This window comes from Syngnathus floridae, chromosome 9 (assembly GCF_059516105.1).
Source record: "Syngnathus floridae isolate MCC-2025c chromosome 9, RoL_Sflo_1.0, whole genome shotgun sequence".
Taxonomy (NCBI): domain Eukaryota; kingdom Metazoa; phylum Chordata; class Actinopteri; order Syngnathiformes; family Syngnathidae; genus Syngnathus; species Syngnathus floridae.
In genome coordinates, this window is record NC_142421.1 from 13,484,757 (window position 1) to 13,510,000 (window position 25,244).

At 48.0% G+C, this 25,244-nt stretch overlaps 2 protein-coding genes and 2 long non-coding RNA genes across 27 annotated transcripts in view; 1 reads left to right on the forward strand and 3 right to left on the reverse strand.

Annotated features, from left to right (window-relative positions):
* Window positions 1-1,854: 1,854 nt before the first annotated feature.
* Window positions 1,855-5,146, reverse strand: LOC148393630 (protein phosphatase 1 regulatory subunit 3C-B-like). 2 transcript variants are annotated; one of them, XM_088384175.1, is made up of 3 exons: window positions 4,991-5,146; window positions 4,817-4,913; window positions 1,855-3,147 (listed from the first exon to the last, which is right to left on the reverse strand). In XM_088384175.1, exons 2-3 carry the CDS (start codon window positions 4,858-4,860, stop codon window positions 2,190-2,192), a joined length of 1,002 nt encoding a protein of 333 aa, XP_088240301.1. In that variant the 5' UTR covers window positions 4,861-4,913; window positions 4,991-5,146; the 3' UTR covers window positions 1,855-2,189. The 2 variants fall into 2 exon arrangements, with proteins under 2 accessions (XP_088240301.1, XP_088240302.1); XM_088384176.1 differs by lacking the exons at window positions 4,817-4,913; window positions 4,991-5,146 and adding an exon at window positions 3,819-4,755.
* Window positions 5,147-7,022: 1,876 nt separating this feature from the next.
* LOC148393631 (uncharacterized) lies at window positions 7,023-16,935 on the reverse strand. 19 transcript variants are annotated; one of them, XR_015860161.1, is made up of 6 exons: window positions 15,667-16,935; window positions 15,047-15,100; window positions 14,848-14,945; window positions 14,658-14,711; window positions 12,303-12,408; window positions 7,023-9,797 (listed from the first exon to the last, which is right to left on the reverse strand). It is a non-coding gene; the product is annotated as an uncharacterized LOC148393631 (long non-coding RNA). The 19 variants fall into 19 exon arrangements; XR_015860162.1 differs by having other exon boundaries at window positions 14,848-14,983; XR_015860160.1 differs by having other exon boundaries at window positions 14,848-15,100.
* A 128-nt stretch (window positions 16,936-17,063) lies between these two features.
* The window catches only part of LOC148393632 (uncharacterized), a 10,412-nt gene continuing 2,231 nt past the window's right edge, over window positions 17,064-25,244 (forward strand). Inside the window, exons 1-3 of the long non-coding RNA XR_015860462.1 lie at window positions 17,064-17,363; window positions 22,620-22,721; window positions 24,471-25,244. The exon at window positions 24,471-25,244 is cut by the window's right edge and continues 2,231 nt beyond it. This is a non-coding gene — a long non-coding RNA (uncharacterized LOC148393632). The remainder of the gene's footprint in view (window positions 17,364-22,619; window positions 22,722-24,470) is intronic.
* On the reverse strand, window positions 17,358-22,254 carry cyp26c1 (cytochrome P450, family 26, subfamily C, polypeptide 1). Of its 5 annotated transcripts, XM_088385316.1 has the most exons (8): window positions 21,902-22,169; window positions 21,308-21,363; window positions 21,031-21,204; window positions 20,668-20,892; window positions 19,896-20,171; window positions 19,390-19,551; window positions 18,839-19,129; window positions 17,358-18,226 (listed from the first exon to the last, which is right to left on the reverse strand). In XM_088385316.1, the coding sequence occupies exons 1-8, from the start codon at window positions 21,924-21,926 to the stop codon at window positions 17,879-17,881; spliced, it is 1,557 nt and encodes a 518-aa protein (XP_088241442.1). In that variant the 5' UTR covers window positions 21,927-22,169; the 3' UTR covers window positions 17,358-17,878. The 5 variants fall into 5 exon arrangements, with proteins under 5 accessions (XP_088241442.1, XP_088241445.1, XP_088241444.1 ...); XM_088385319.1 differs by lacking the exon at window positions 21,902-22,169 and adding an exon at window positions 22,176-22,254 and having other exon boundaries at window positions 21,031-21,363; XM_088385318.1 differs by having other exon boundaries at window positions 19,896-19,997; window positions 21,031-21,363.

The following is a 25,244-nucleotide window of genomic DNA, read 5'->3' on the forward strand; positions in this document are numbered from 1 at the left end:
TTTTTCTCTGGGCCGCAAGTGAAGTGACTCTCTGTCCCGTTTTTCATACCATCAGGAACATATAAAAAATTTGGTATGAATTTGGTCTGAAGCGTTCGCAAGTGGAAAAGTGTTTGACGAGGGAAAGAGCCTTTCCAAAGACTGTTGCGTTGGTGCAGCACCACTCCAGCAATTTGGCGACGTACAGTGAGGTTACGCTGGGCCAAGGTCAAAGTGGTAAGCCCGCACAGCTCACACTATTCACACGATGACCGAGTTGTTGGGTGGAATCTCAGATTCTTCTTCTTTGTATTTCAGCGCCCCCCACGCCGTGTCACGCGCATTCAAAGTAGGTCATGGCCAGCTTAGTTATTGAATAACTCTGAGGCCTGGCACGATACTCTTATCTTCTTTGATAGTACGGGCCGCGCCTCGACACGCAAACGTGCCGGGTGCTCGGCCGACGACCTCGTGCTGACCTTTTTTGTTCATTGATCTGTTTTTGGTTGGGGTGGGCGGGGCCAAGGTGCTCAGTTCCTATTGGTGGGCTGGGTTTACATTGTTTTACTTAGCCTCCATTAAGAAGCCTCCGTCCCAGGGCCCCATTCCAGGGCCTCCATGCAAAGTCCTCCTTTTGTTTGTCCTCAGCCTGTTTGAAAACAAACTTGCCCAACTGAAAACCTGGCTATGATGGCGGTCGTGCAAGGGGCCACGCATTCCTCCTCATGGCTGCGGCGCCACGCGGTTGCCCTGAACCATCTTGAGCCAACTTGAGTCGCACGTCTGCACACATCGCAACTTGAAGGTAGTCATTTCCTGTGAGTCACAAACAATTTGATGTGGCGGCGCATCTCGTTTGGCAGAGGTGCCGATTATCAAATGAAATCGTATGTATGCGCCAGCCAAGCTGGTTGGGCTTTTTTTACCCGCCCCTTTAACCTGCAACACCCCCCTGGAACTTGCACATGCACTTGTACGCAAACACAGGCACTCATGCTCACAACATGCTCACAACACGCTCGTGTGCGTTGGATGTGTCAATCATCTTTTTGTCCACGCATGTCCTCAAGTGCCCTTTGCGCGACGTCAGGGTGGAGAAATGGTTTTGACATGTCCCGTTTCGACAGACCTTTGACAATTCTCACACACACACACATACACGCATGTTTCCATGCAACACCAGACCTGCTTGTTTTTGAGCATTGGACGTTTGTGTGTGTGTGTGTGTGTGTGTGTGTGTGTGTGTGTGTGTGTGTGTGTGTGTGTGTGTGTGTGTGTGCGCGCGTGTGCGTGTGTGCGCGCGTGTGCACGTATGTGACCCTATTGTGCATCTGACATGTCTGCGATGTAACAAGCCACGCAGGTTTTTGAGCCCTTGCGTGTATTATTGCAGCCATGAGTCATCAGGAATGTAGCAGGAAGCGCTGATCCCGCCGGAGGTTTTTCTCAGTTTGGATGATGTGTCCAAAATGTAGCTGCCAGCTTTTCTTTCAGAGCGAGCGAGTGGTCGTGTGGCTGCCTTGCGCCTACACCCGACAGCAAAGCTCAGTTAAGTTTCTCACCTTGGTCTTGTTCACAATGTGAGCAGTCTGACTTGATCCCTGGCTGCCCGGTCTCTCGTTCATGTCTTGAAAGGAAAAGTCCACCTCCAAATTTCCTTAACAGTCTGTTTTTTGCTGGGACACGGCAGTCTGACTCGTGTGATTAAATCCGGCCGCGGGGAATCAATTTGTTGCTCGCTGTCGACGGAAAACGACGTTGCTGTCACTCGGCTCTCAGGTCACGACCGATGGCAGCTCCGCTTACAAAGTTTGACCTTGAAGGTGGTGGTGCCGTTTTGCAAATGGGCCAAGGATGGAGAGCGGGACACTCCAGCACGGAAATGACACGCAAACTTTTATTCCAAACAGCACAAGTTCCTTTGCCAAAAGAAAATTAAACTCATGATTGGCAGCCTCGCATGCACGCGTGCGCACACACACACACACACACACACACACACACACACACGAACACACACACACACACAGTCTGTGCAAATCACAAAGATGTGTGGGACTGCTGCACAAGTACCACAAGCATGTGAAGCAATAAGAAACACTCGCCCTCTAATGACATCATCATCAGGTGACACCCAAAAAAAAACAACATCCTGCTCTCTTGCTCCCCTTCAATATGAAGGATGTAACGTCTGCCGGCGCAGCAGCCGGTCACCAGTAGGGCACGGCGGGGTCCACATAGTTCCAGCTTTGCCAGCCCGGGAAGAAGCTGCTGCACATGCGAGGGCTTTCCAACAGCTCCAGATCCTGCACCGGCACCTTGATGCTGCTTGGTTTTGTGTGCTCGGCGGGAGGCAGCGAGGACACGCCGCCGGTCCAGCCCGCATGCTTGACGACGTAGTTCTTGCCATCGTTATTGTCCCAGAAGGTCCGGTCTCGGACCTCGAAGCGGACGCAGAACTCCACTCGATTCTGCGGGGGGATGTCGGCAGGAAGGTCCAGAACAAAGGCAAAGGTGTCGGTGTCGTGGGCACCGTAGACGTTGTTCATGAAGGTGCAGTCCACCTCCACAAAGCTGGCCCACGAGTCAAAGGTCACCCGCAAGCGCACCGACTTCTCAAAGCCGACGTTGCGCACCTTGACTGTGCCGGTGAGCGAACGCTCCTGCAGCGAGCAGTTCTCCAAGCAGACAGAGTTCCGGATCAGACGATTCCGGAAGTCCAGGTAGTCTGCTGAGGGTTGCTTAAAGTCCAGTGCCAGGCTGCACGCAGAGTTGATCTTCAGTTCCATGGCGACGGTCTCCAGGTCGCTCATGTCAAACTGCAACTCGCTGACGCGTTCCTCCTCATTCTTGGAGAAAATGCGCACGGCGGTGAGCGACATTCCCTTGGAGTCAGCGAACACCACCTTCTTCTTCTGGCCTTTGCTGCTCCAGCTATTCTCGTGCGAGGCCGCCCGCTGCTGGCTACTGAGGCAAGGCCTGAGCGTGGCGGTTGCGGTGGCTGCCCGGTCCCGCTGGCCTCGGCTCTTGGCTCGGTGGAGAGAAGCCTCGTAGGAGCTCAGGAAGCCCCTGAGAGGGGGAGAAGAGTGGCCCACGTAGAACCGCATGGCTGCATCCATGGGCATGACTGGGCCGGGCATCGCCAACGGACTGAAAGACGGCAGAAGTCTGCAGGAAGAGAGTGCTGGCTGAGCAACGCACTTACAAGCCAAGCCGCCACACCGACTCATGATTGTCACTTCGCTTTGGACAAAAGAAGAAATGGCACAAGTGCAAGTTGTCCATTTCAATCCTCCGACAATTTGAAGTCTATGTCAAATTACTTTTTCATCTTGTTTGACAGGCGGGAAGAAAAGAAAAACACAACCTAAATCGGTGTCAATTATCCGTCAGGCAGGTCAACAAAAGTTGAATGAATTTGTCAACCGCGGCCCTTCGAAATGCTGCTGCCTCGACCAGTGGATTTTTTTTATTCTATTGTTTTCAATAAGCAACATCATTACACCCCCCCCCCCCCCCCCTTCGTGGATTGTCATCATCTGGATGCTCCACAACCTCTCTTCAAACTTTGAGATAACACGGAATTTTTACTAATTTGATTCCTTCTCGTGCTCAAATCTGAGTCCGAGATAACAAACACTTGTAGTAGTTCAGCCGTTGCGTGCTTGGCACGCCCACTATACTAAAGTCAGCTATTCACTTGACATAAAGTTGAAAGAAGTTGCTTTGCTAAAGACCGAGAAGAGAGGGGGGAGGGGACAGCTGTCAAACTTTGGTCCTGAAAGCGGAAGCGACGTGACGAGTCTGACGACTGGCGCAGGACATTTTCCAGCTCTCACCTGGCAGCACTCATGGAAAACAAAGGCTCAGATCCCAGCGCTCCAACAAAAGTCTGCTTCTACAACATTTCCTGGCTGCCGTCCCTCGTCTTGTTCTTCTTCGTTCTCCTCATTGGGGCGTGACTTGCCTGAGTGGTGAGCGGTTCCGCTCAGCTGTCTTTCTAGCGTCGAATGCTCCCCGCACCGGCCAATCGCGACGGAGCAGGCGGGCCGGCGGCCAATGAGGGTTGGTGCTGGCTTTGGGGGAGGCGCGTCCTATGTCAGCTCGCTGCATGAGCAAGATGGCGTCCAAATAGCCTGCGCCAAAGACAGCTAGTGCTATCTGCCGGCCAACTCTCCTGCCTCAGTGGCGCACACGAGTGCAGTAGAAGTGCGCAAGAAGAAGCTGTTCGAGTAACATTTTTCCATTTCTGTCACCCACAACTACTCGCACTCTGACAATCAAACCTAGGGGTAATTTTGGAGTGCTCTATCGGCCTAGCATGCATGTTTTGTCATGTGGGAGGGAAGTGAAAGGCCTGGTGGAAACCCACGCAGGCACTGGGAGAACATACAAACCTTCCACAGGAATTAACTGCATGTAAAATATTTCAGCTGCACGGGTGAGACATTATTTCCACACCTGCTACGTGTCCCATTGTGAATGTTAAGAAACCACGGTCCCGGCGTTGCACTCGTGTTAACTCAAAGGACATTCTCGATTCAATACATACAGAGAGAAAGGACAGTTTGTGAATTCTCAACCCGCATGATAACAGAATCAATGGTGGTGGACGAGGCCATTTTGCTCAAGTTGTCCTGACACTTGTTGATTTTGGAGACACACAGGCAGGCGGGCGCAATACCAACAGAGACGCAAACGGCAATATAATTCACATCGTGTGCGTGTGCGCGTCCCCAGCTGCAAAGAGGGTTCACTTCAGGTCAACAAACGTACGCAAATTCACTCATTCACTCTTCGTCTCGTTTTCACTTATGTTGGGCTTTCTCACACCCACCGTTTTGATGCAATCGACCTGGGGTGTAAAGTCGAGATTTTCATGGTTGCCTCACGACAGGCGCGGCCTCGACGAGGTCACCGGCACGGTGAGACGACTGTAAAAGTTAAGTGAATGATAAAAATGAAGATAAAACAACTTCAGACCATTGAAGGATTGACCAACAGGCTGAACCTTCGCATCATGGCCTCCTTGAAAGGAGTGGTGCGTCTGACCTCAGCGTCGTCCCAACATGAGAAGGGTCACGTGAACACACCGGATGGATGACTTTGTTGTCACGCCTTTGAACGCTGTGGACACGCAGCGGACACAGTGCGGGCTTGAGTCTCACGTCGTCCACGTCCAAGTCAAACTCAGACAAGATTTCTAATTCGTCTCCACTTCTATTTTTTTGTTTGTTTGTATGTCCGTGTTTTGGCTCGTTTCCAACGAGAAAAGTACGCGTTCATTGTTATTTTTGGAAAAGATCTTTGGTGTGTCCTTCAACCAAATTGCAACTGTTTTTGAATCTAAAGATTTGGGTTGCTTTTTCGAATGTGTGCCTTGATGTGTTTTATATGTTCATCCTACAAAACAAAACTTGAACGTTTGCATGCTGTGTTTCTGCTAAATAAAGTTTGCAACAACAAAAAACAGACAAGATTTCTCAACTCGCGTGGCATACTTGCGCCCCCTACTGGCATGACTGCATACGTCGCCCACCATTGATGGGAGACGTTTTGTTGCCTCAAATCGCCTCGTTTAAGCGTTTGATCACATATATGGATGGAGCAGAGTGCGAGTGCGAATGGTTGTTCGTCTCTGTGTGCCCTGCGAATCGCTATCAACCAGTTCAGGGTGTCCCCCACCTACTGCCCGATGACTGCTGGGATGGGCTCCAGCACGCCTGCGACACCCGTGGGGACAAGCGGTACAGACCTGCGTGAAGTTGGCCCCCCCAACCTCGCAAAATTTAAGGAAAATAGTCCGATTCGTTTGTGCTTCGTTTGTGCCGGTTTGTGCAGCAAAAATCATCGTTTGTGCTGCTATGGTTTTTTAGTTATGAACGATTATTTTATAGGTCATCCAGAGTTCACCCAGCCCCCCCTTTCCCCCCAAATGGACCCAAAATGGTACCGTCCGTTTGTGCTTCGTTTGTGCTGGTTTGTGCAGCAAAAATTTTCGTTTGTGCTGCTTTCGTTTCGGAGATATAACACATTTATTTTTTAGCGATGACGTCATCGAGCCCCCCCTTTTTCTCCAAATGGACCCAAATTGGTACCTTTCGTTTGTGCTTCGTTTGTGCTGGTTTGTGCAGCAAAAAGTTTCGTTTGTGCTGCTTCCGTTTCGGAGATATTAGGCATTTAATTTCTAGCGATGACGTCACCGTGAACTTGGCCCCCCCTTTTTCTCCAAATGGACCCAAATTGGTACCGTTCGTTTGTGCTACGTTTGTGCTGGTTTGTGCAGCAAAAAGTTTCGTTTGTGCTGCTTCCGTTTCGGAGATATTAGGCATTTAATTTCTAGCGATGACGTCACCGTGAACTTGGCCCCCCCTTTTTCTCCAAATGGACCCAAATTGGTACCGTTCGTTTGTGCTACGTTTGTGCTGGTTTGTGCAGCAAAAAGTTTCGTTTGTGCTGCTTCCGTTTCGGAGATATTAGGCATTTAATGTCTAGCGATGACGTCACCGTGAACTTGGCCCCCCCTTTTTCTCCAAATGGACCCAAAATGGTACCGTTCGTTTGTGCTACGTTTGTGCTGGTTTGTGCAGCAAAAACTTTCGTTTGTGCTGCTTCCGTTTCGGAGATATTAGGCATTTAATTTCTAGCGATGACGTCACCGTGAACTTGGCCCCCCCTTTTTCTCCAAATGGACCCAAAATGGTACCGTTCGTTTGTGCTACGTTTGTGCTGGTTTGTGCAGCAAAAACTTTCGTTTGTGCTGCTTCCGTTTCGGAGATATTAGGCATTTAATTTCTAGCGATGACGTCACCGTGAACTTGGCCCCCCCTTTTTCTCCAAATGGACCCAAAATGGTACCGTTCGTTTGTGCTACGTTTGTGCTGGTTTGTGCAGCAAAAACTTTCGTTTGTGCTGCTTCCGTTTCGGAGATATTAGGCATTTAATTTCTAGCGATGACGTAACCTCCAAATGAACCCAAAATTGTACCAATTGATTGTGCCGCAAAACAAATTTGTTTGCATGATTATAATCATACATCTTCATTAACCCCGTGTCATGTATTTTATTCTAACAAATTTTCACTTGACATCATAACTCTTCAATTCTTACACATGTATTATCCAACTAATTACCATGCAAAGTGACCTCTGCAGGCCGGTAAGACATATCGCAACAGGGTGGCGAAAAACAAAGACGCGCAACTTTTTCGAGCGACAAATACACAACTATCTCCGAAGATTTAATAACAGTGAGTGACAGAAAGCGACTTTTTCTGGGAAGTGACCAACCATCGACCAATGTAAGTAAAGTGTGTTAAAAAAAAAGTTCGAAAAAGAGCTCATACAATGTAGAATTAAAAACACCTCAGGTAGTCTGAATAGCTAGTTCGCTAACATTGTCTTATTAGACGTATGTAATTTGCACAGAGCAAGAAAACTAAATTTCTAAAGAAAGCATGCTTGATACATTCTGCTGTCAAAATATTTTTCCCTTTGCATCATTTTTCCGTTCATGCATAGCAATTATAATGAACACACGTGTAATTTTAATTATTCAAGCAATGAATCCTGATTATATTTGTCCTTCAACTAGATGCCCAAACAACCATCAGTGGACAATGATTTAATTGTTGCAGTTCTCTGCTCCTCAAAAGAGGCCATACTTGAAAATGGTAACATCGCCACTCCAAGTGCTACTGTGTGGAGAGATCTGAGTGACCAGTTGGAAAGGAAGATGTCTGCAAAGGCTCTGTACACCTTTGTTAAAACAAACAGACACAATATCTGGTCAGCTCTGGGATTCAGTCATGATGAAACTGATCCTGAAACTAGCAGTGAAGCAAGCTCGGAATCAGGCCCTGAACGGTCATTTCAGCTTCATATTCCTTTTGACAAGTGGATGGAATTCATTCCGGAAAAGGCTGAATACAAAGATAAGAACCGTCGAACCCAAAAAAGAGAATATAGAATTTTGAAGCCTGGCATCTGGACCCACATCATAAATGAACAAATCTGGAAAACAGTCCAAATTCCTTGCACATTTGTTTTTAAAAGAGCCAAGGTCTATCCATTGGTCTCAAATAATTATATCGAAATCAGAGGATACTGCAAGGAGTGTCATGGCCTTCTCAACATTAACTGTGGCGAAGAGCCAGAAATGAACAGTCCAATAATATTGAACTGTTTCATTAAGAACAGTGATGACTCTCTACACACTGGTAGCTCAAAACGGTTTCTATCTGGACAGTTGCGTGTCCAGGTAGCCAAGGAACTTTGTGAGGGCAGGTTGGAACCACATGTATGGCGAGCATCACAGGCAAATAAACTGATGACCTTCGGAGACCCTGAGCCAAGCCACCTGCCAAATTTAGCCACCCTGCGCAAGGCAAAGCAAGAGAAAAATGATTTGCCATTAGGTGACAAAAATCCAATTTTATCATTGCAGATGTTGAAATACAGTGCACCTCACAGTGACAGCATCAAAGACATTGGACTTGACAAGTTTTTCTGTCACTATTGGAGTCAAACACAAATGCATATGTACAAGAGCTTAAAGAAATCCCACCCAATATTATGTGTTGATGCAACGGGCTCAATAGTTAAAAAACTGATGAGGCCGAATGGCATGTCTGGCCATATCTTCCTGTATCAGGGTGTTATGACAGGGCATACCAGCTCCAGTGTCCCAGTCGTGCAGATGTTGTCAGAGAAGCATGATATTAATGCTATCACACAGTGGCTGAAGGAATGGATCCATGCAGGTGCATCTGCTCCTAAAGAAGCAGTAAGTGACTTTTCGCTGGCGATTCTTGGAGCTCTAGTCAAAGCTTTTACCCCTCATCCTGATTTGAAGAGCTACATCAATGAGTGCTTTAACATTTCACATGGGAATCAGCCTGGACAGCTACCCCCATGTTTTGTCAGGGTAGATGTAGCACACTGTATTAAGATGATCTGCCGATGGGACTGCCTGAAAAACAAAAGACCTCGTGTTAAGGATTTTTTTGTCAGATCAATAGCACAGCTTCTTAAGTCACAATGTTTGCAACATGCAAAAGAACTTCTCCGTGCTATCACCATTGTGGCACTGAGTGAGACAGAGGGTAATGACAGTTCTGGAGCCCCTATCCCATCAGAAAAGTGCAAGAAATACTTGAGAGCGCAAATCGCGGAGGAATTTGTCCCCATTTCAGATGAGGAAGATGAGGGACAAGAACCAGGTGATGCATTAAACCAACACATCCAGACTAATGTCCGACAGTGGGTGACAGAAATATGTGAGGAGAGCAGGTCACTTGCCATGGCTGATGGGGATAGAGACAACATCCACTTCCTCCCTGAGATTATACCCCAAATAACAAGACTTGGAAGTTACTTGCCACTCTGGACAGCAATAATGGTCCCTCTCTTCAAAAGCACCAGCATCACTGCAAGTTCCGCAGCTGTTGAAGCAGAGTTCAAAAACATAAAAAAAGGCCTTTTCAAGCATGAAAGCCTACCCATTCGTGTGGACCGGTTTGTTGCTCGTCATCTTTCCTTCATTGAAGGAAACATGCGGATTTGCTTTGCAAAACAAAAAAGTGAAAAGGATGAGTGTGATGCCACGACTGTCAAAGAGCCTGACAACGTCTGCAGTACTTCTCAAACTGAAGTAGTAAACAAAAGGGAAAAAAAATCTCATCCTGAAGCGGAGCCAGATGCATCTACTGACAGTGCAGTTGAAAACTGGAGAGGTTTAGCGGTCCCACCGAAGAAAAGAAAGATCACGTCATATCTTTCTCCTTGTCCTGAATGGCTGCATATTGATACACGAGTGGGCTGGAAAAAAGTCAAGATACCATTGTTGAAAAACGGGAATCATCAACAGCCTGTTAAACTTCGCACATCAAAAGTGTTTGTGCTCAATACCTGTGCATTTGATTCTGTCTTGCAATCCTTATGCTGTTCTTTCTGTGAAAGTTTTTCATTTGAAAAGACTGTTCTGAACTATGAACATGGGAACCAATTCCTCCACCTGGTGAAAACCATCACAACACAGGGTGTGAACCAACAGGTATACTCACAGAGGATGTGCGTGAAGTTGGCCCCCCCAACCTCGCAAAATTTAAGGAAAATAGTCCGATTCGTTTGTGCTTCGTTTGTGCCGGTTTGTGCAGCAAAAATCATCGTTTGTGCTGCTATGGTTTTTTAGTTATGAACGATTATTTTATAGGTCATCCAGAGTTCACCCAGCCCCCCCTTTCCCCCCAAATGGACCCAAAATGGTACCGTCCGTTTGTGCTTCGTTTGTGCTGGTTTGTGCAGCAAAAATTTTCGTTTGTGCTGCTTTCGTTTCGGAGATATTACACATTTATTTTTTAGCGATGACGTCATCGAGCCCCCCCTTTTTCTCCAAATGGACCCAAATTGGTACCGTTCGTTTGTGCTTCGTTTGTGCTCGTTTGTGCAGCAAAAAGTTTCGTTTGTGCTGCTTCCGTTTCGGAGATATTAGGCATTTAATTTCTAGCGATGACGTCACCGTGAACTTGGCCCCCCCTTTTTCTCCAAATGGACCCAAAATGGTACCGTTCGTTTGTGCTACGTTTGTGCTGGTTTGTGCAGCAAAAAGTTTCGTTTGTGCTGCTTCCGTTTCGGAGATATTAGGCATTTAATTTCTAGCGATGACGTCACCGTGAACTTGGCCCCCCCTTTTTCTCCAAATGGACCCAAAATGGTACCGTTCGTTTGTGCTACGTTTGTGCTGGTTTGTGCAGCAAAAAGTTTCGTTTGTGCTGCTTCCGTTTCGGAGATATTAGGCATTTAATTTCTAGCGATGACGTCACCGTGAACTTGGCCCCCCCTTTTTCTCCAAATGGACCCAAAATGGTACCGTTCGTTTGTGCTACGTTTGTGCTGGTTTGTGCAGCAAAAAGTTTCGTTTGTGCTGCTTCCGTTTCGGAGATATTAGGCATTTAATTTCTAGCGATGACGTCACCGTGAACTTGGCCCCCCCTTTTTCTCCAAATGGACCCAAATTGGTACCTTTCGTTTGTGCTTCGTTTGTGCTCGTTTGTGCAGCAAAAACTTTCGTTTGTGCTGCTACGGTTTTGCAGATATTACACATTTAATTTATAGAGATGACGTCACGTAGCCCCGCCCCCCTATTTACTTCCAAATGGACCCAAAATAAAATAGTGCCGTTCGTTTGGGCTTCGTTTGTGCTGGTTTGTGCTGCAAAAAGTTTCGTTTGTGCTGCTTCCGTTTTGGATATATTAGGCCTTCTCAACATTAACTGTGGCGAAGAGCCAGAAATGAACAGTCCAATAATATTGAACTGTTTCATTAAGAACAGTGATGACTCTCTACACACTGGTAGCTCAAAACGGTTTTTATCTGGACAGTTGTGTGTCCAGGTAGCCAAGGAACTTTGTGAGGGCAGGATGGAACCACATGTATGGCGAGCATCACAGGCAAATAAACTGATGACCTTCGGAGACCCTGAGCCAAGTCACCTGCCAAATTTGGCCACCCTGCGCAAGGCAAAGCAAGAGAAAAATGATTTGCCATTAGGTGACAAAAATCCAATTTTATCATTGCAGATGTTGAAATACAGTGCACCTCACAGTGACAGCATCAAAGACATTGGACTTGACAAGTTTTTCTGTCACTATTGGAGTCAAACACAAATGCATATGTACAAGAGCTTAAAGAAATCTCACCCAACATTATGTGTTGATGCAACAGGCTCAATAGTTAAAAAACTGATGAGGCCGAATGGCATGTCTGGCCATATCTTCCTGTATCAGGGTGTTATGACAGGGCATACCAGCTCCAGTGTCCCAGTCGTGCAGATGTTGTCAGAGAAGCATGATATTAATGCTATCACACAGTGGCTGAAGGAATGGATCCATGCAGGTGCATCTGTTCCTAAAGAAGCAGCAAGTGACTTTTCGCTGGCAATTCTTGGAGCTCTAGTCAAAGCTTTTACCCCTCATCCTGATTTGAAGAGCTACATCAATGAGTGCTTTAACATTTCAGATGGGAATCAGCCTGGACATCTACCCCCATGTTTTGTCAGGGTAGATGTAGCACACTGTATTAAGATGATCTGCCGATGGGACTCCCTGAAAAACAAAAAACCTCGTGTAAAGGATTTCTTTGTCAGGTCAATAGCACAGGTTCTTAAGTCACAATGTTTGCAACATGCAAAAGAACTTCTCCGTGCTATCACCATTGTGACACTGAGTGAGACAGAGGGTAATGACAGTTCTGGAGCCCCTATCCCATCAGAAAAGTGCAAGAAATACTTAAACTTCGTACATCAAAAGTGTTTGTGCTCAATACCTGTGCATTTGATTCTGTCTTGCAATGCTTATGCTGTTCTTTCTGTGAAAGTTTTTCATTTGAAAAGACTGTTCTGAACTATGAACATGGGAACCAATTCCTCCACCTGGTGAAAACCATCACAACACAGGGTGTGAACCAACAGGTATACTCACAGAGGGCAGAACTGCTGGGGCAAATATTCAAACCTGTCCTCCTGACCTCTGGTGCTCTCCAAATTGATGCACAATGCCACATCTCCACTGTAATTGAGAGCGCAATGAGGAATATCCCAAGTGTTCATTTGATAAAACAATGCTCCTCACAGTACTGCAGTTTAAGCCAACAAGTAACGAGGCAAGTTTCAGTTGTTTGTGTAAACATTGCTGTCCTGCAGACGTGTGGCATGGCTTCTCTTCAGACTGCTGCTGAAGAGGAACTCAGTCTTCCTGACTCTCTCTGCCTCAGGCCAATAGAAAACCCTTCCCAGTGTCCGTCTTCATTCGAAACACAGGACGACAGTACAGGCAAGGCTCTGTGTTCAGGTAATGTCACTCACAGCTACAATCTGGGAGAGTTTGTGTGGATTGACACTGACCTTGGTAGCAGTTGCAAGGAAGTTGCCTTGCTTGAATTTCCCTCCAGTCTGGAGCTAAAAGAGAAGACATTTACTTTAAGAGCTGTCATTGGCTTTGAACCAGGACTGACCCAGGATTCTCTTGGCCATTATGTGGCATACTGCAGGAGGACTGCATATGCCTGGGAGATCTATAATGACCTGGGAAGTGGAGTGAAAGCAGCATCAGTAAACACTAAAATCTTCCCGCATGCTGTGTTCTACACATTGCAGTGATACATTGTTTGAATTGTTGTAAAAAAATGTTGATGATGTTCCCTTTGACAAAGAAAGTTATTTTTTTCACGTTTTCAAGTTTCTTTTTCTGGCTGTCATCAATTTCACATACATGTATTAATTGTTGCATTGATTAATGTTTTGGAACAAACATAGACTCACCAGGTATTTAGGTTGCAGTGAACCTTTTACACGTCAGATTTAATTGAAAATAATGATCATATAGGCGTAATGATAACAAGGGAATTAATCAATAAGCACAATAAAAAGATAAGGACAGAAATATCCTCATACCAAAAGCCATTTCCCGCAGTGAAAGTTTTCTGCAAGATAAAAAGAAGAAAAACAGACAAAGAACATATTTACCTTGTATTCGTCCTACATCAGGAGCATTCCAGTCCAGGAGCTTGAAATTCGTGACGAAATACGGTGACGTCATCTCTATAAATTAAATGTGTAATATCTGCAAAACCGTAGCAGCACAAACGAAAGTTTTTGCTGCACAAACGAGCACAAACGAAGCACAAACGAAAGGTACCAATTTGGGTCCATTTGGAGAAAAAGGGGGGGCCAAGTTCACGGTGACGTCATCGCTAGAAATTAAATGCCTAATATCTCCGAAACGGAAGCAGCACAAACGAAAGTTTTTGCTGCACAAACCAGTACAAACGAAGCACAAACGAAAGGTACCAATTTGGGTCCATTTGGAGAAAAAGGGGGGGCCAAGTTCACGGTGACGTCATCGCTAGAAATTAAATGCCTAATATCTCCGAAACGGAAGCAGCACAAACGAAACTTTTTGCTGCACAAACCAGCACAAACGTAGCACAAACGAACGGTACCATTTTGGGTCCATTTGGAGAAAAAGGGGGGGCCAAGTTCACGGTGACGTCATCGCTAGAAATTAAATGCCTAATATCTCCGAAACGGAAGCAGCACAAACGAAACTTTTTGCTGCACAAACCAGCACAAACGTAGCACAAACGAACGGTACCATTTTGGGTCCATTTGGAGAAAAAGGGGGGGCCAAGTTCACGGTGACGTCATCGCTAGAAATTAAATGCCTAATATCTCCGAAACGGAAGCAGCACAAACGAAACTTTTTGCTGCACAAACGAGCACAAACGAAGCACAAACGAACGGTACCAATTTGGGTCCATTTGGAGAAAAAGGGGGGGGTCGATGACGTCATCGCTAAAAAATAAATGTGTAATATCTCCGAAACGAAAGCAGCACAAACGAAAATTTTTGCTGCACAAACCAGCACAAACGAAGCACAAACGGACGGTACCATTTTGGGTCCATTTGGGGGGAAAGGGGGGGCTGGGTGAACTCTGGATGACCTATAAAATAATCGTTCATAACTAAAAAACCATAGCAGCACAAACGATGATTTTTGCTGCACAAACCGGCACAAACGAAGCACAAACGAATCGGACTATTTTCCTTAAATTTTGCGAGGTCGGGGGGGCCAACTTCACGCAGGTCACAGAGGGCAGAACTGCTGGGGCAAATATTCAAACCTGTCCTCCTGACCTCTGGTGCTCTCCAAATTGATGCACAATGCCACATTTCCACTGTAATTGAGAGCGCAATGAGGAATATCCCAAGTGTTCATTTGATAAAACAATGCTCCTCACAGTACTGCAGTTTAAGCCAACAAGTAACGAGGCAAGTTTCATTTGTTTGTGTAAACATTGCTGTCCTGCAGACCTGTGGCATGGCTTCTCTTCAGACTGCTGCTGAAGAGGGACTCAGTCTTCCTGACTCTCTCTGCCTCAGGCCAATAGAAAACCCTTCCCAGTGTCCGTCTTCATTCGAAACACAGGACGACAGTACAGGCAAGGCTCTGTGTTCAGGTAATGTCACTCACAGCTACAATCTGGGAGAGTTTGTGTGGATTGACACTGACCTTGGTAGCAGTTGCAAGGAAGTTGCCTTGCTTGAATTTCCCTCCAGTCTGGAGCTAAAAGAGAAGACATTTACTTTAAGAGCTGTCATTGGCTTTGAACCAGGACTGACCCAGGATTCTCTTGGCCATTATGTGGCATACTGCAGGAGGACTGCATATGCCTGGGAGATCTATAATGACCTGGGAAGTGGAGTGAAAGCGGCATCAGTAAATACTAAAATCTTCCCGCATGCTGTGTTGTACACATTGCAGTGATACATTGTTTGAATTGTTGTAAAAAAATGTTGATGATGTTCCCTTTGACAAAGAAAGTTATTTTTTCACGTTTTCAAGTTTCTTTTTCTGGCTGTCATCAATTTCACATACATGTATTAATTGTTGCATTAATTAATGTTTTGGAACAAACATAGACTCACCAGGTATTTAGGTTGCAGTGAACCTTTTACACGTCAGATTTAATTGAAAATAATGATCATATAGGCGTAATGATAACAAGGGAATTAATCAATAAGCACAATAAAAAGATAAGGACAGAAATATCCTCATACCAAAAGCCATTTCCCGCAGTGAAAGTTTTCTGCAAGATAAAAAGAAGAAAAACAGACAAAGAACATATTTACCTTGTATTCGTCCTACATCAGGAGCATTCCAGTCCAGGAGCTTGAAATTCGTGACGAAATACGGTGACGTCATCTCTATAAATTAAATGTGTAATATCTGCAAAACCGTAGCAGCACAAACGAAAGTTTTTGCTGCACAAACCAGCACAAACGTAGCACAAACGAACGGTACCATTTTGGGTCCATTTGGAGAAAAAGGGGGGGCCAAGTTCACGGTGACGTCATCGCTAGAAATTAAATGCCTAATATCTCCGAAACGGAAGCAGCACAAACGAAAGTTTTTGCTGCACAAACCAGCACAAACGTAGCACAAACGAACGGTACCATTTTGGGTCCATTTGGAGAAAAAGGGGGGGCCAAGTTCACGGTGACGTCATCGCTAGAAATTAAATGCCTAATATCTCCGAAACGGAAGCAGCACAAACGAAAGTTTTTGCTGCACAAACCAGCACAAACGTAGCACAAACGAACGGTACCATTTTGGGTCCATTTGGAGAAAAAGGGGGGGCCAAGTTCACGGTGACGTCATCGCTAGACATTAAATGCCTAATATCTCCGAAACGGAAGCAGCACAAACGAAACTTTTTGCTGCACAAACCAGCACAAACGTAGCACAAACGAACGGTACCAATTTGGGTCCATTTGGAGAAAAAGGGGGGGCCAAGTTCACGGTGACGTCATCGCTAGAAATTAAATGCCTAATATCTCCGAAACGGAAGCAGCACAAACGAAACTTTTTGCTGCACAAACCAGCACAAACGTAGCACAAACGAACGGTACCAATTTGGGTCCATTTGGAGAAAAAGGGGGGGCCAAGTTCACGGTGACGTCATCGCTAGAAATTAAATGCCTAATATCTCCGAAACGGAAGCAGCACAAACGAAACTTTTTGCTGCACAAACCAGCACAAACGAAGCACAAACGAAAGGTACCAATTTGGGTCCATTTGGAGAAAAAGGGGGGGCTCGATGACGTCATCGCTAAAAAATAAATGTGTTATATCTCCGAAACGAAAGCAGCACAAACGAAAATTTTTGCTGCACAAACCAGCACAAACGAAGCACAAACGGACGGTACCATTTTGGGTCCATTTGGGGGGAAAGGGGGGGCTGGGTGAACTCTGGATGACCTATAAAATAATCGTTCATAACTAAAAAACCATAGCAGCACAAACGATGATTTTTGCTGCACAAACCGGCACAAACGAAGCACAAACGAATCGGACTATTTTCCTTAAATTTTGCGAGGTTGGGGGGGCCAACTTCACGCAGGTGCGGTACCTATAATGGATGGATGGAAGTTGATGTGGTCATTTTCTGTTCCTGTTCGCTCGTTATGTTTTGGTCTCCGCCTGCTTTCGACAGCCCCGCCCCTTCCATCCTTGTCCTCGAGGGCCGCTTTTCTGGAGGTTTCAGACATTTCCCTGCTGCAACACACAAAATTGCTATTCGCATTTTATTACTTTTGCAAATGTAAAATACACTATGGGACTCTGGGGGCGTGAATATGCTGTCTTGTTTTGAAAGTCAGTGCGCCTAAACGGAAGTCACGTAAGTACGGTTAAGACAGTAACTACCACAAGTAAGCTGACAGGTCAGACAGGAGACATCGGACATCAAGCATTGACAAGCAATTCTTCCTTTCTGAACTGAGGGTTCACTGAAGCAAATCAACCACCATGGACAGACAAGTTGAAGGTAAAAACTTCCATTCATTTTTATTTGATGTGATTCACCAAGTTGGCATTTTTTAACAACTTTATGTGGACAAGCAACGCCGTACGATCAATGAACGCAACTTAAGGAGAACATATGGCATAGCAGCCGCCACACTGCAACAGCGTTGTGCGAGAGCGCAATGTTCCACACAGCTTGCCTTATGGGACACTAAAGTGTGTGCGTGCGTGTCCGCGCGTGCGTGCCCGCGCGTGCGTGTGCCAGTGCCGGGCCGGCCAGCTGATGGCGCCATCACTCCGCGTTATGCCGCACTCCGAAGTGGAAGTTAATGTCAGTACCAGCTCGGTCTTCATCGGGTTCCGGTGTGCTTTAGCAGGAACGACTGCGTCTGTATCAGGTGGAGCCGCATGTCCCCCTCAGCTTTTGAATGTGTTCCGCACGGGAGTCTTCAGAGTCGGAGAAGGCCCAAGTGTAAAAGTGGAACTCGGCCACCGACACGAGCGTGGGAGGACCGACCGAGCGCCATTCCGTCTTTTCTAACCAAGCCGCTGGTTTTGTGTGAAGCGCACGTGCAGCCCGTCGACGGGGTGCACAATGGGCACAGTCTGCATTTTGGGCAAGTCCTGGGTGGCCAGGGTCCACTTGCACGTGGCCACTAGCTCCACAGCCAGCGTCTTGAGGACCATCTGGGCCAGCTCTTTGCCCACGCAGCTGCGCACACCGCCGCCAAAGGGCACGTAGCTGAAGCGGGACAAGCGGTTCTCCTCGCGGTCCGGCCCAAAGCGATCCGGATCAAAGAGCTCCGGAGCTTGGAAGACACCAGCGGTCTCGTGCGTGTCCCTGATGCTGTACATGATGCTCCAGCCTTTGGGGACCTGGTAGCCCTGAGAGGACAAAGACGTACACAGAACCAGTGTGACTGGTTAGGAATGTTTGACCTTTGACTTTAGTTAGCGCCTTGTTACAGGTGCAGTGATTGTGCCAAAAGACGCGCAAAAAGGAAACAAAAAAACGCATTGTAATGATTTTGCATGATATCTGCATTGCATGATAAAACCTGCAGTCTGAAAGAGCACGGCGCATCCCAACGCACATCCGCGCCGGCCTGATTCAACAATTGCAGAGGAACGGCCAATTCTGATGAAAAAGTAACACGGCAGCCGCAGAAACAAAGTCATTGCACACGTGTGAGGGAACTTGTGCTTTTGACCCTGCAGCTTTTTCTAACCTCCAGCTCAATTCTCAGGCCTCGTGACTTCAAGCTTTCAGAGGTGAGCTTGAGTGAACAGACACAGTGATGTTTGAGAAAGTGCAGCACCAATAGACCATAATAGTCTTCCACTGAAATTGTTTTCATCTTCACAAAACCTCCTGTGCCAGTTGGGGGCAATTAAGGACGAGGCGAAGGCGGCAATCGGCATACCAACACGTGGCTGCTGGCAAACTTAGGTTCACTGTGTAGTTTTGCTGTCATGGGTAGCTGGACGTTTACTTACGTCCAACTCAAAAGTCCGCAGGGCGGTCCGGTACCCTCCGGAAACTGGCGGCAGGAAGCGAAGAACCTCTTTGATGACACAATCCAAGTAGCGCAGCCGGCTCAGCTTGTCCAGGCTCAAGTTAGCCCGAGGACATCCACCAACGTCTGTGGGGCTTGTAAGGCCTTCAGAGTCCAGCTCAGCTCGCAGGCGTCGCACGGCCGTCGGGTGGCTGAGGAGCTGCAGCAGGAGGGACGTCGACGCGCTGGCCGTGGTATAGTGAGCGGCGAAGATCAACTCCACCGCAGTTTCCTGCAAGGTCAGCCAGTTTGCGACATTGAAAAACTTCCTCCACTGCTTCTATCTTTGTATTGAAGGCTCTTACATCTCCATTTCTAGAGAAGGCCCTGGACCAAAGGATCTGAGGTTGCGGGTCGTTTTAAGTCACCATTCAAGTCGTACAAACAATTCTTAAGAAGCTCTCAGCCGCCATGTGCACTCGCTGCAGTGCTCATGCCAGCCACACAGTGGCGTCTTATACCAAAGCACCAGTGCAAACGTGACGCCCGTACCTTGAGCTCCTGAATACTGAGGTTGTGGCCGTGCTCCTTGGCACTGGCCAACATGAAGTCAAAGGCGTCCAGATGTTCGCGGGGCTGCTGCTGCTGCTGCTCAATCTTCTCAGCGATGATATCATCCATGTGGGCGTGTAAAATCTCTCGGGCTTTGATCCCCTGCGAAGAACAAGAAGACCGGTGAGGTGCGCAGCAAGTCAAGGCTGGACACGCTTGAAGGGAACTCGGGAGGAAGGAAGAAGCGAAACCCAAGCACACGAAGATGGTGGCTCAAGTGGGCAGCTGCGCGTGACGTTTAGGCCACGAAAAAAGGACAAAACAATCATCTGTCTGGGAAGGAAAAGTACTTGAAACTGTCATATAAATCACCCCCTCCCCCAGGTGCCCTGTTAAATAGATGTTTGCTTGATTTAACTCCAACTCAGTCCTGTTGATCGTCAGAAAAAGCATTCACTTTGGAAAGAAGGAAGGAGACTCAGGCATGCATGTTGCGAGCGGCGGACCTTTCGAAGGCCGCTGAGCGGCACGTCCACAGGGAGCGAGAAGAGATTGTCCATCAGCTGCTCAAAGACGGCGCCCAGGTAGAGCACTTGCTCCTCATCCAGCTGCAGACCCAGCAGGACACGCACAGCAATGCGGAAGGTCAATGACTTGGTGGCGGCATACACGTCCACAGCATCAGGCCGCGCACACCACTCGCCCACTTGGCGGCGCACCAGCGCCTGCAGGCGCGGCAAGTAGGACTCCAGAGCGCCTCTGCTGAACACCTTAGCCAGTACCTGGACATGGACACCGAGTCATGGTGGCGCCTTAACGGGTCGCAAAAAGGATTGGACCCGGTTGCTTTCATGCTTCTGAGGCAATTGAGAAGAGTTTTGAGCGCTGAGGCAGCCGGTCGCAGACTGCAGAGTCAAACGTGCAAGAAGACATAGGTCACAAGACGTGACCTTGGAGGTCTCCACCGTCAGTAGCAGCTTTGCAACGGGTTGCACACATAGGCACAAGCGTCACTCGCTGCCTCCCTTACTGACGTCACACAACCTGTTAGGGACATTTTGGCCATCTGGATGCTTGAGGTCTCAATTTGCTAACACGTTGCAAGGGGTCCCCCTCAGGGTATACGCCTGAGGCGACTGGACCAGGGGCCAAGCCATTGGACCTGTGAGGTCACAAATTGATTGGGAAGACTTGCTGAAGCCAAGTCGTGAGGCATGTGATGTGACTTGAGCTGAGCTTGCGAACGTCCCCCCCATGGCAAAGCGGCTGTATACGTACCTTCCTCTTGCTCTTGTGGGCGTCACCGGTAGAGTTGACGAGCGTGTTAGGTCCCAGGATGATGCGCGTGCTTCGTGGCCATTGCGTGTGCACTAAGCTGTCCTCGCCCATCAAGATCTTGCGGATGTTTTCTGCGCCCGTCACCCGGATGACGGGCTTGCCCAGGAGGTGCGTCTTGAACACGTTGCCGTGACGCCGCCTGCGACACACGTGGAAGTCGGAGCCCTGCATGCGGACAGGCCGCCCGTCAGACTTTTCCCCAAATTAGCGACTTCTGCTTTCCTTGCTTTCTGTAAAAATGGCAGACTCCCCAACTTGCAAACATCTCGGGGCTACCCCAAATACGCATGCACGTACACTCACCTCGACGAGCCAGTGCAGGGTCTCCCCAACCAGAGGCCAGCCCATGGAGCCTCGGGGCAGGGGCAGCGGGTTTCTTGGGTCCCTGGTCAGCCTCCATCGGAAACTCCACAGTAGGCGAGTCAGCGCCAGCGTCAGCAGCGCGTACAGTAGCCACGTTAGGGCGCCCGTCACCGCCTGCACGTCAGCCAAGTGCCAATTCCGGAACATGTCCGCCCCGTCTTGCCACCACGCGCACGGGAAAGCATCCGCGCGCACGCGCGTACGCACGCACACGCACCACAGCTCGTCTCTTCTCTCTCTTCTCCTCTGAGCCGGTCGGGAGTTCCCACGCGCCTGCGCGCACGCATGGCAATCAACTGTAAAGATCTGACACACTGTGGATTTTTTTCTTTTTTGTTCTCAGTTTGACTATACTGTATGTTGTAGTGACCAAAAAATGCGGTGCGTTTGGAATCATTCCTCTATTCTTGACTCCCTCTTCGCTACCACAGAATTGTGTGTGCCCGCGTGCGCGCGCGCGCGTCTACATTTTAGGGACTTTCTCCAAAAAATTTAAACGCGTTTTTTTGAGTATGTAACAAGTTGAACGCAAGTTTTCTTGATATATGCCCCCCCCCCCCAAAAAAAAATTCAAATCCAAGCAGCGACCGACTAGTTCCGTCGTTGACGCGTTTCCGTCTTGCTATACCGGAGACACGAGCCAAATCGCAATGATTTGTTCAGTGTATCTCGAAGAAAAGCAGAAAAGCTTTTTTTGTCATCTGCGCAGGCCGACAGCCAAAACGAGGCGTTTTGGACAGTGCGAAGTACACGCCTGCGCGTTTTCAGTCGAAGGTGCATGGGCAGCAGAGGCCATCGCAGCAGTAGATACCTGACAGGTCCGACGATGCGTCCATTGTGACGTGCAGAAAAGAGAAAGCAAGTTGGAGCTCAGGCGCCAAGACGACATGTGCGCGCGCGGGCTCGTACGCAGAAAGGGGATGGATGCGCGACGCCCCGCCGTCAATTATTCCAAACACTTTCCGGCCGGCCTGCGCTGTCTTGTCGGTCCCCGCACAAGCACATCCCGATCGCGGGTGTCAGAACCCCACCACCGTGGCTGAGCGCGCGTGCGTATGAGCGTGCGTGCGAGTGTGAGCGCTCACCTCCTTGCTGAAGTCGAGTGTGAAGTTGAAGCGAGGTGACGGACGGCCTTTTTATTGCCGACCCACCTTCGCAGTGACGTCAATGGCGTTATGTTAAGCATGCGGCGTGCACGCGCAGAGGCCAGCCAATTGCGTGAGGAAAAGCGAGGGAGCAGAACAGACAGGAATCAAATAGTTGCTCAATTGACCGACGGCATTATTGGGATCCTAGCACGTCACCTTCCCCTCATCGTTATAATGCCGCGGTCGGGAGTCACTAAACACTTCAGTTGATTAGCATTTACCGGATAAAATTGTGCATTCTCTCTCTCTCTCTCTCTCTCTCTCTCTCGCTCTCTCTCTCTCTCTCTCTCTCTCTCTCTCTCTCTCTCTCTCTCTCTCTCTCTCTTCTCTCTCTCTCTATCTCTCTCTCTCTCTGTCTCTCTCTCTCTCTCTCCTTCCCAGTACCAGTTTGAGGTCTCAGAGGATGGACTCAAGCGCACCTGGTTGACATCACACAAACAGATCAGAGAGTGACCTTTGACCTGTCAGCTATACGCACTGTGTGTGAGTAGAAAGTGTTGAAATTTACACACAGGATGATCCGCGCAGGCAGTGTCGAGCACACACACACGACCTCGCCTTGACATTTCCACTGAATTCATCATGCGAACACAAAAGTTGAAATGAAAGGAAGCCACGTCATCTTTTCTCATGAGGAAAAGTAGGACCGATTTATTTATTTTTAATACTTAATGGAAATGTCCCAGACAAATGGGTTCCGCTGCTCTTTGCGCTGTGCCGCACTTTTTGCTTTGACTTGAGTGCCATCCTGCGAAAGTTACACGTCTCGTCCTGGAGTGCTCCAGTTTGGTGGCTCCAAACCCGTAAAAACGTCATTCCCTCGGTCCGAATAGATTCACCTCCTGGCCAGCGGGGGCGCTTTGCACATCACTGGCGTCGGGCGCATGCAAGTGCGAACGTGGCGGCCGGAGAGGCAAGCAAGCGGTGGCAACCCGATGGCGACGGCGTCCACCAGGCAAGGTGCTCGTCCGCCACGCCCGCCCCGCCCGAAAGTGCTTCAGGCAAAGCGACGCTTTAAGTGGCCGCGCACGCAAATGTTAGGTTCGTTCTCAGTTCTTTATCTTTAATGCTCGCTATGCTAACAGTAATTACCAAGAGGCCATCTTTTAATGTATGCCAGAATGATCGATGCACAGCTGTGGAGCCTTTTCTGCGAGATACGGAAGAAGGTCTAACTCCCAGCGCCAAGGTTCCTGCTCTTATACTGCTCTGGACCGCAAGGAGAGAACTCTGTCTAGCCAGTGTGATAATGTGTGACCTTGTAGTCTTAACTGAGAGTGACTTCTACATATGTGCAAAGCGTGTCATAGAGAAGAGAAAGCTAATAAGCAAGAGAAGGGTTACAGCGATATTATGTCATAGCTCAAGCTACCTAGTTAATCACATGTGTCAAAGAGGCCTATTCTAACACAAACTCACTCGAGTCGCCCAATAAGACTCGCGCGACGGCCAGTTGTGAGATGTGGTAAGATGTAATACCTTATGTGACCAGTAGAGGTTTCTACAGTGGTACCTCTACTTACAAACTTTTCGAGATATGAATCGGAGCCTCGCTAACCAATTTTCGACTTCCGAACTGACGCACCAGACCCCCGCCCCTCCACCCCGTCTTGACTCCTTTGGTCTCCCACTCCCTGTAGGTCTCGGCGCATTAGAGGTGCAAAACCAAGTAGCGTAGTTGAGTATGTCTCCTAAGATATCGTTGTAAAATTAGAAATCATAAAGGAGCATGGCAAATGCATGCGTATGTCGAGCTCGGTGTTGTGCCAAACTATATGTATCCTCTGCTGCAGGAGCACATAAGCATTGAGTGAAAGGTGAAACCAGCTTGTTTTCAATGAAAACATGAAGAACACACTTTTGTGTTTGCCAATTTCCAACTTTAGATGCTTGCTCCCTAACCCTAACCCTTTTTTTATGTTCTAACTCGCGTTGTGCACGAGGTGCGTTCAGTGACCACTCACAGTCGATAACTCAGTAATTACACCAAAAAGCAATTCCGAGTATGTGAGCACATTGCGAAGAGTACGTGGAATCATACAGTAATTTATTAGCCTGACTTTTTCTGTGTCTTCTCAGGGGTATTTTTAGCAAGTGTAGGAAATTAGAACAGGTTCCCGCCTCCCCAAGAAAAGTTCGGAGATCAAGAATAAAGCAACATTTATTTTTTGCTATAAACGTTGGAAAAAGCAAAAATAAAACTTGTTTTGGTTTTCTGTGTGTTTTATGCAGGCTTGTGACGGTTTGACTGAAGTCCTGGTGTGCTCCAATTTCTCCTCGTGGATCCGTCCATGCCAGCGACATTTGGCGCTGGGCAAAGCAATGAGAATTTCTTCCACTAGATGGCAGAGAGTGTCATTGATCCGCAGTATTGCAAAAGTTCATTTGGTGGTGTGGCACCATGTATTTCTCAAGAGCCAGATCGGTTTGTTCGCCATCTGCTCGGAAAAGGAGGGATGATTACGTGCAATACTTTGAGCCCATTAGGCCGTGTGGCCAACCAAACATTTGTCTTGAACAATGAGCAAGTTAAAGAATCCCAAAGCTCCTTTCTAGCTAGCAACGCTCAAAGAAGGAACTGCGGCCGCCGCTTTGGTTGCTCGCCCGCCTTGCTCGCTAGCGTGGCTCTGCCGGGCCTCGGCAGTTCCTGCTTTTGCTGTAGCGCCCGCATGCCGTGCGATCGCTCGGGCCATGCAGTGGTGCGCTTGCTCCAAGAAGGATTCGGTGTTTTTGCCAAATACTGCCAGAACTCGCCTTGCGTGCAAGTTGGTAAAGCTCAAAGACTATCACTGCCAGTTTTCTCTGTGAAATTTTACTTTCAAGCTGTAACAGATGATTAGCATTTCAGTTGGCAAAACTGATTTGGTGGCGGGGCAAACAGAACTTTTTCTTTGGAAAAACCAAAGCTTGAGCACACACGGGCTCAGCGGCTCCGCGTGTCACTCGCCGTCTCGTTCGCCATCGCATTCGCTCGGAAGCAACCTGCCACCGTGACTTATCTGTGCC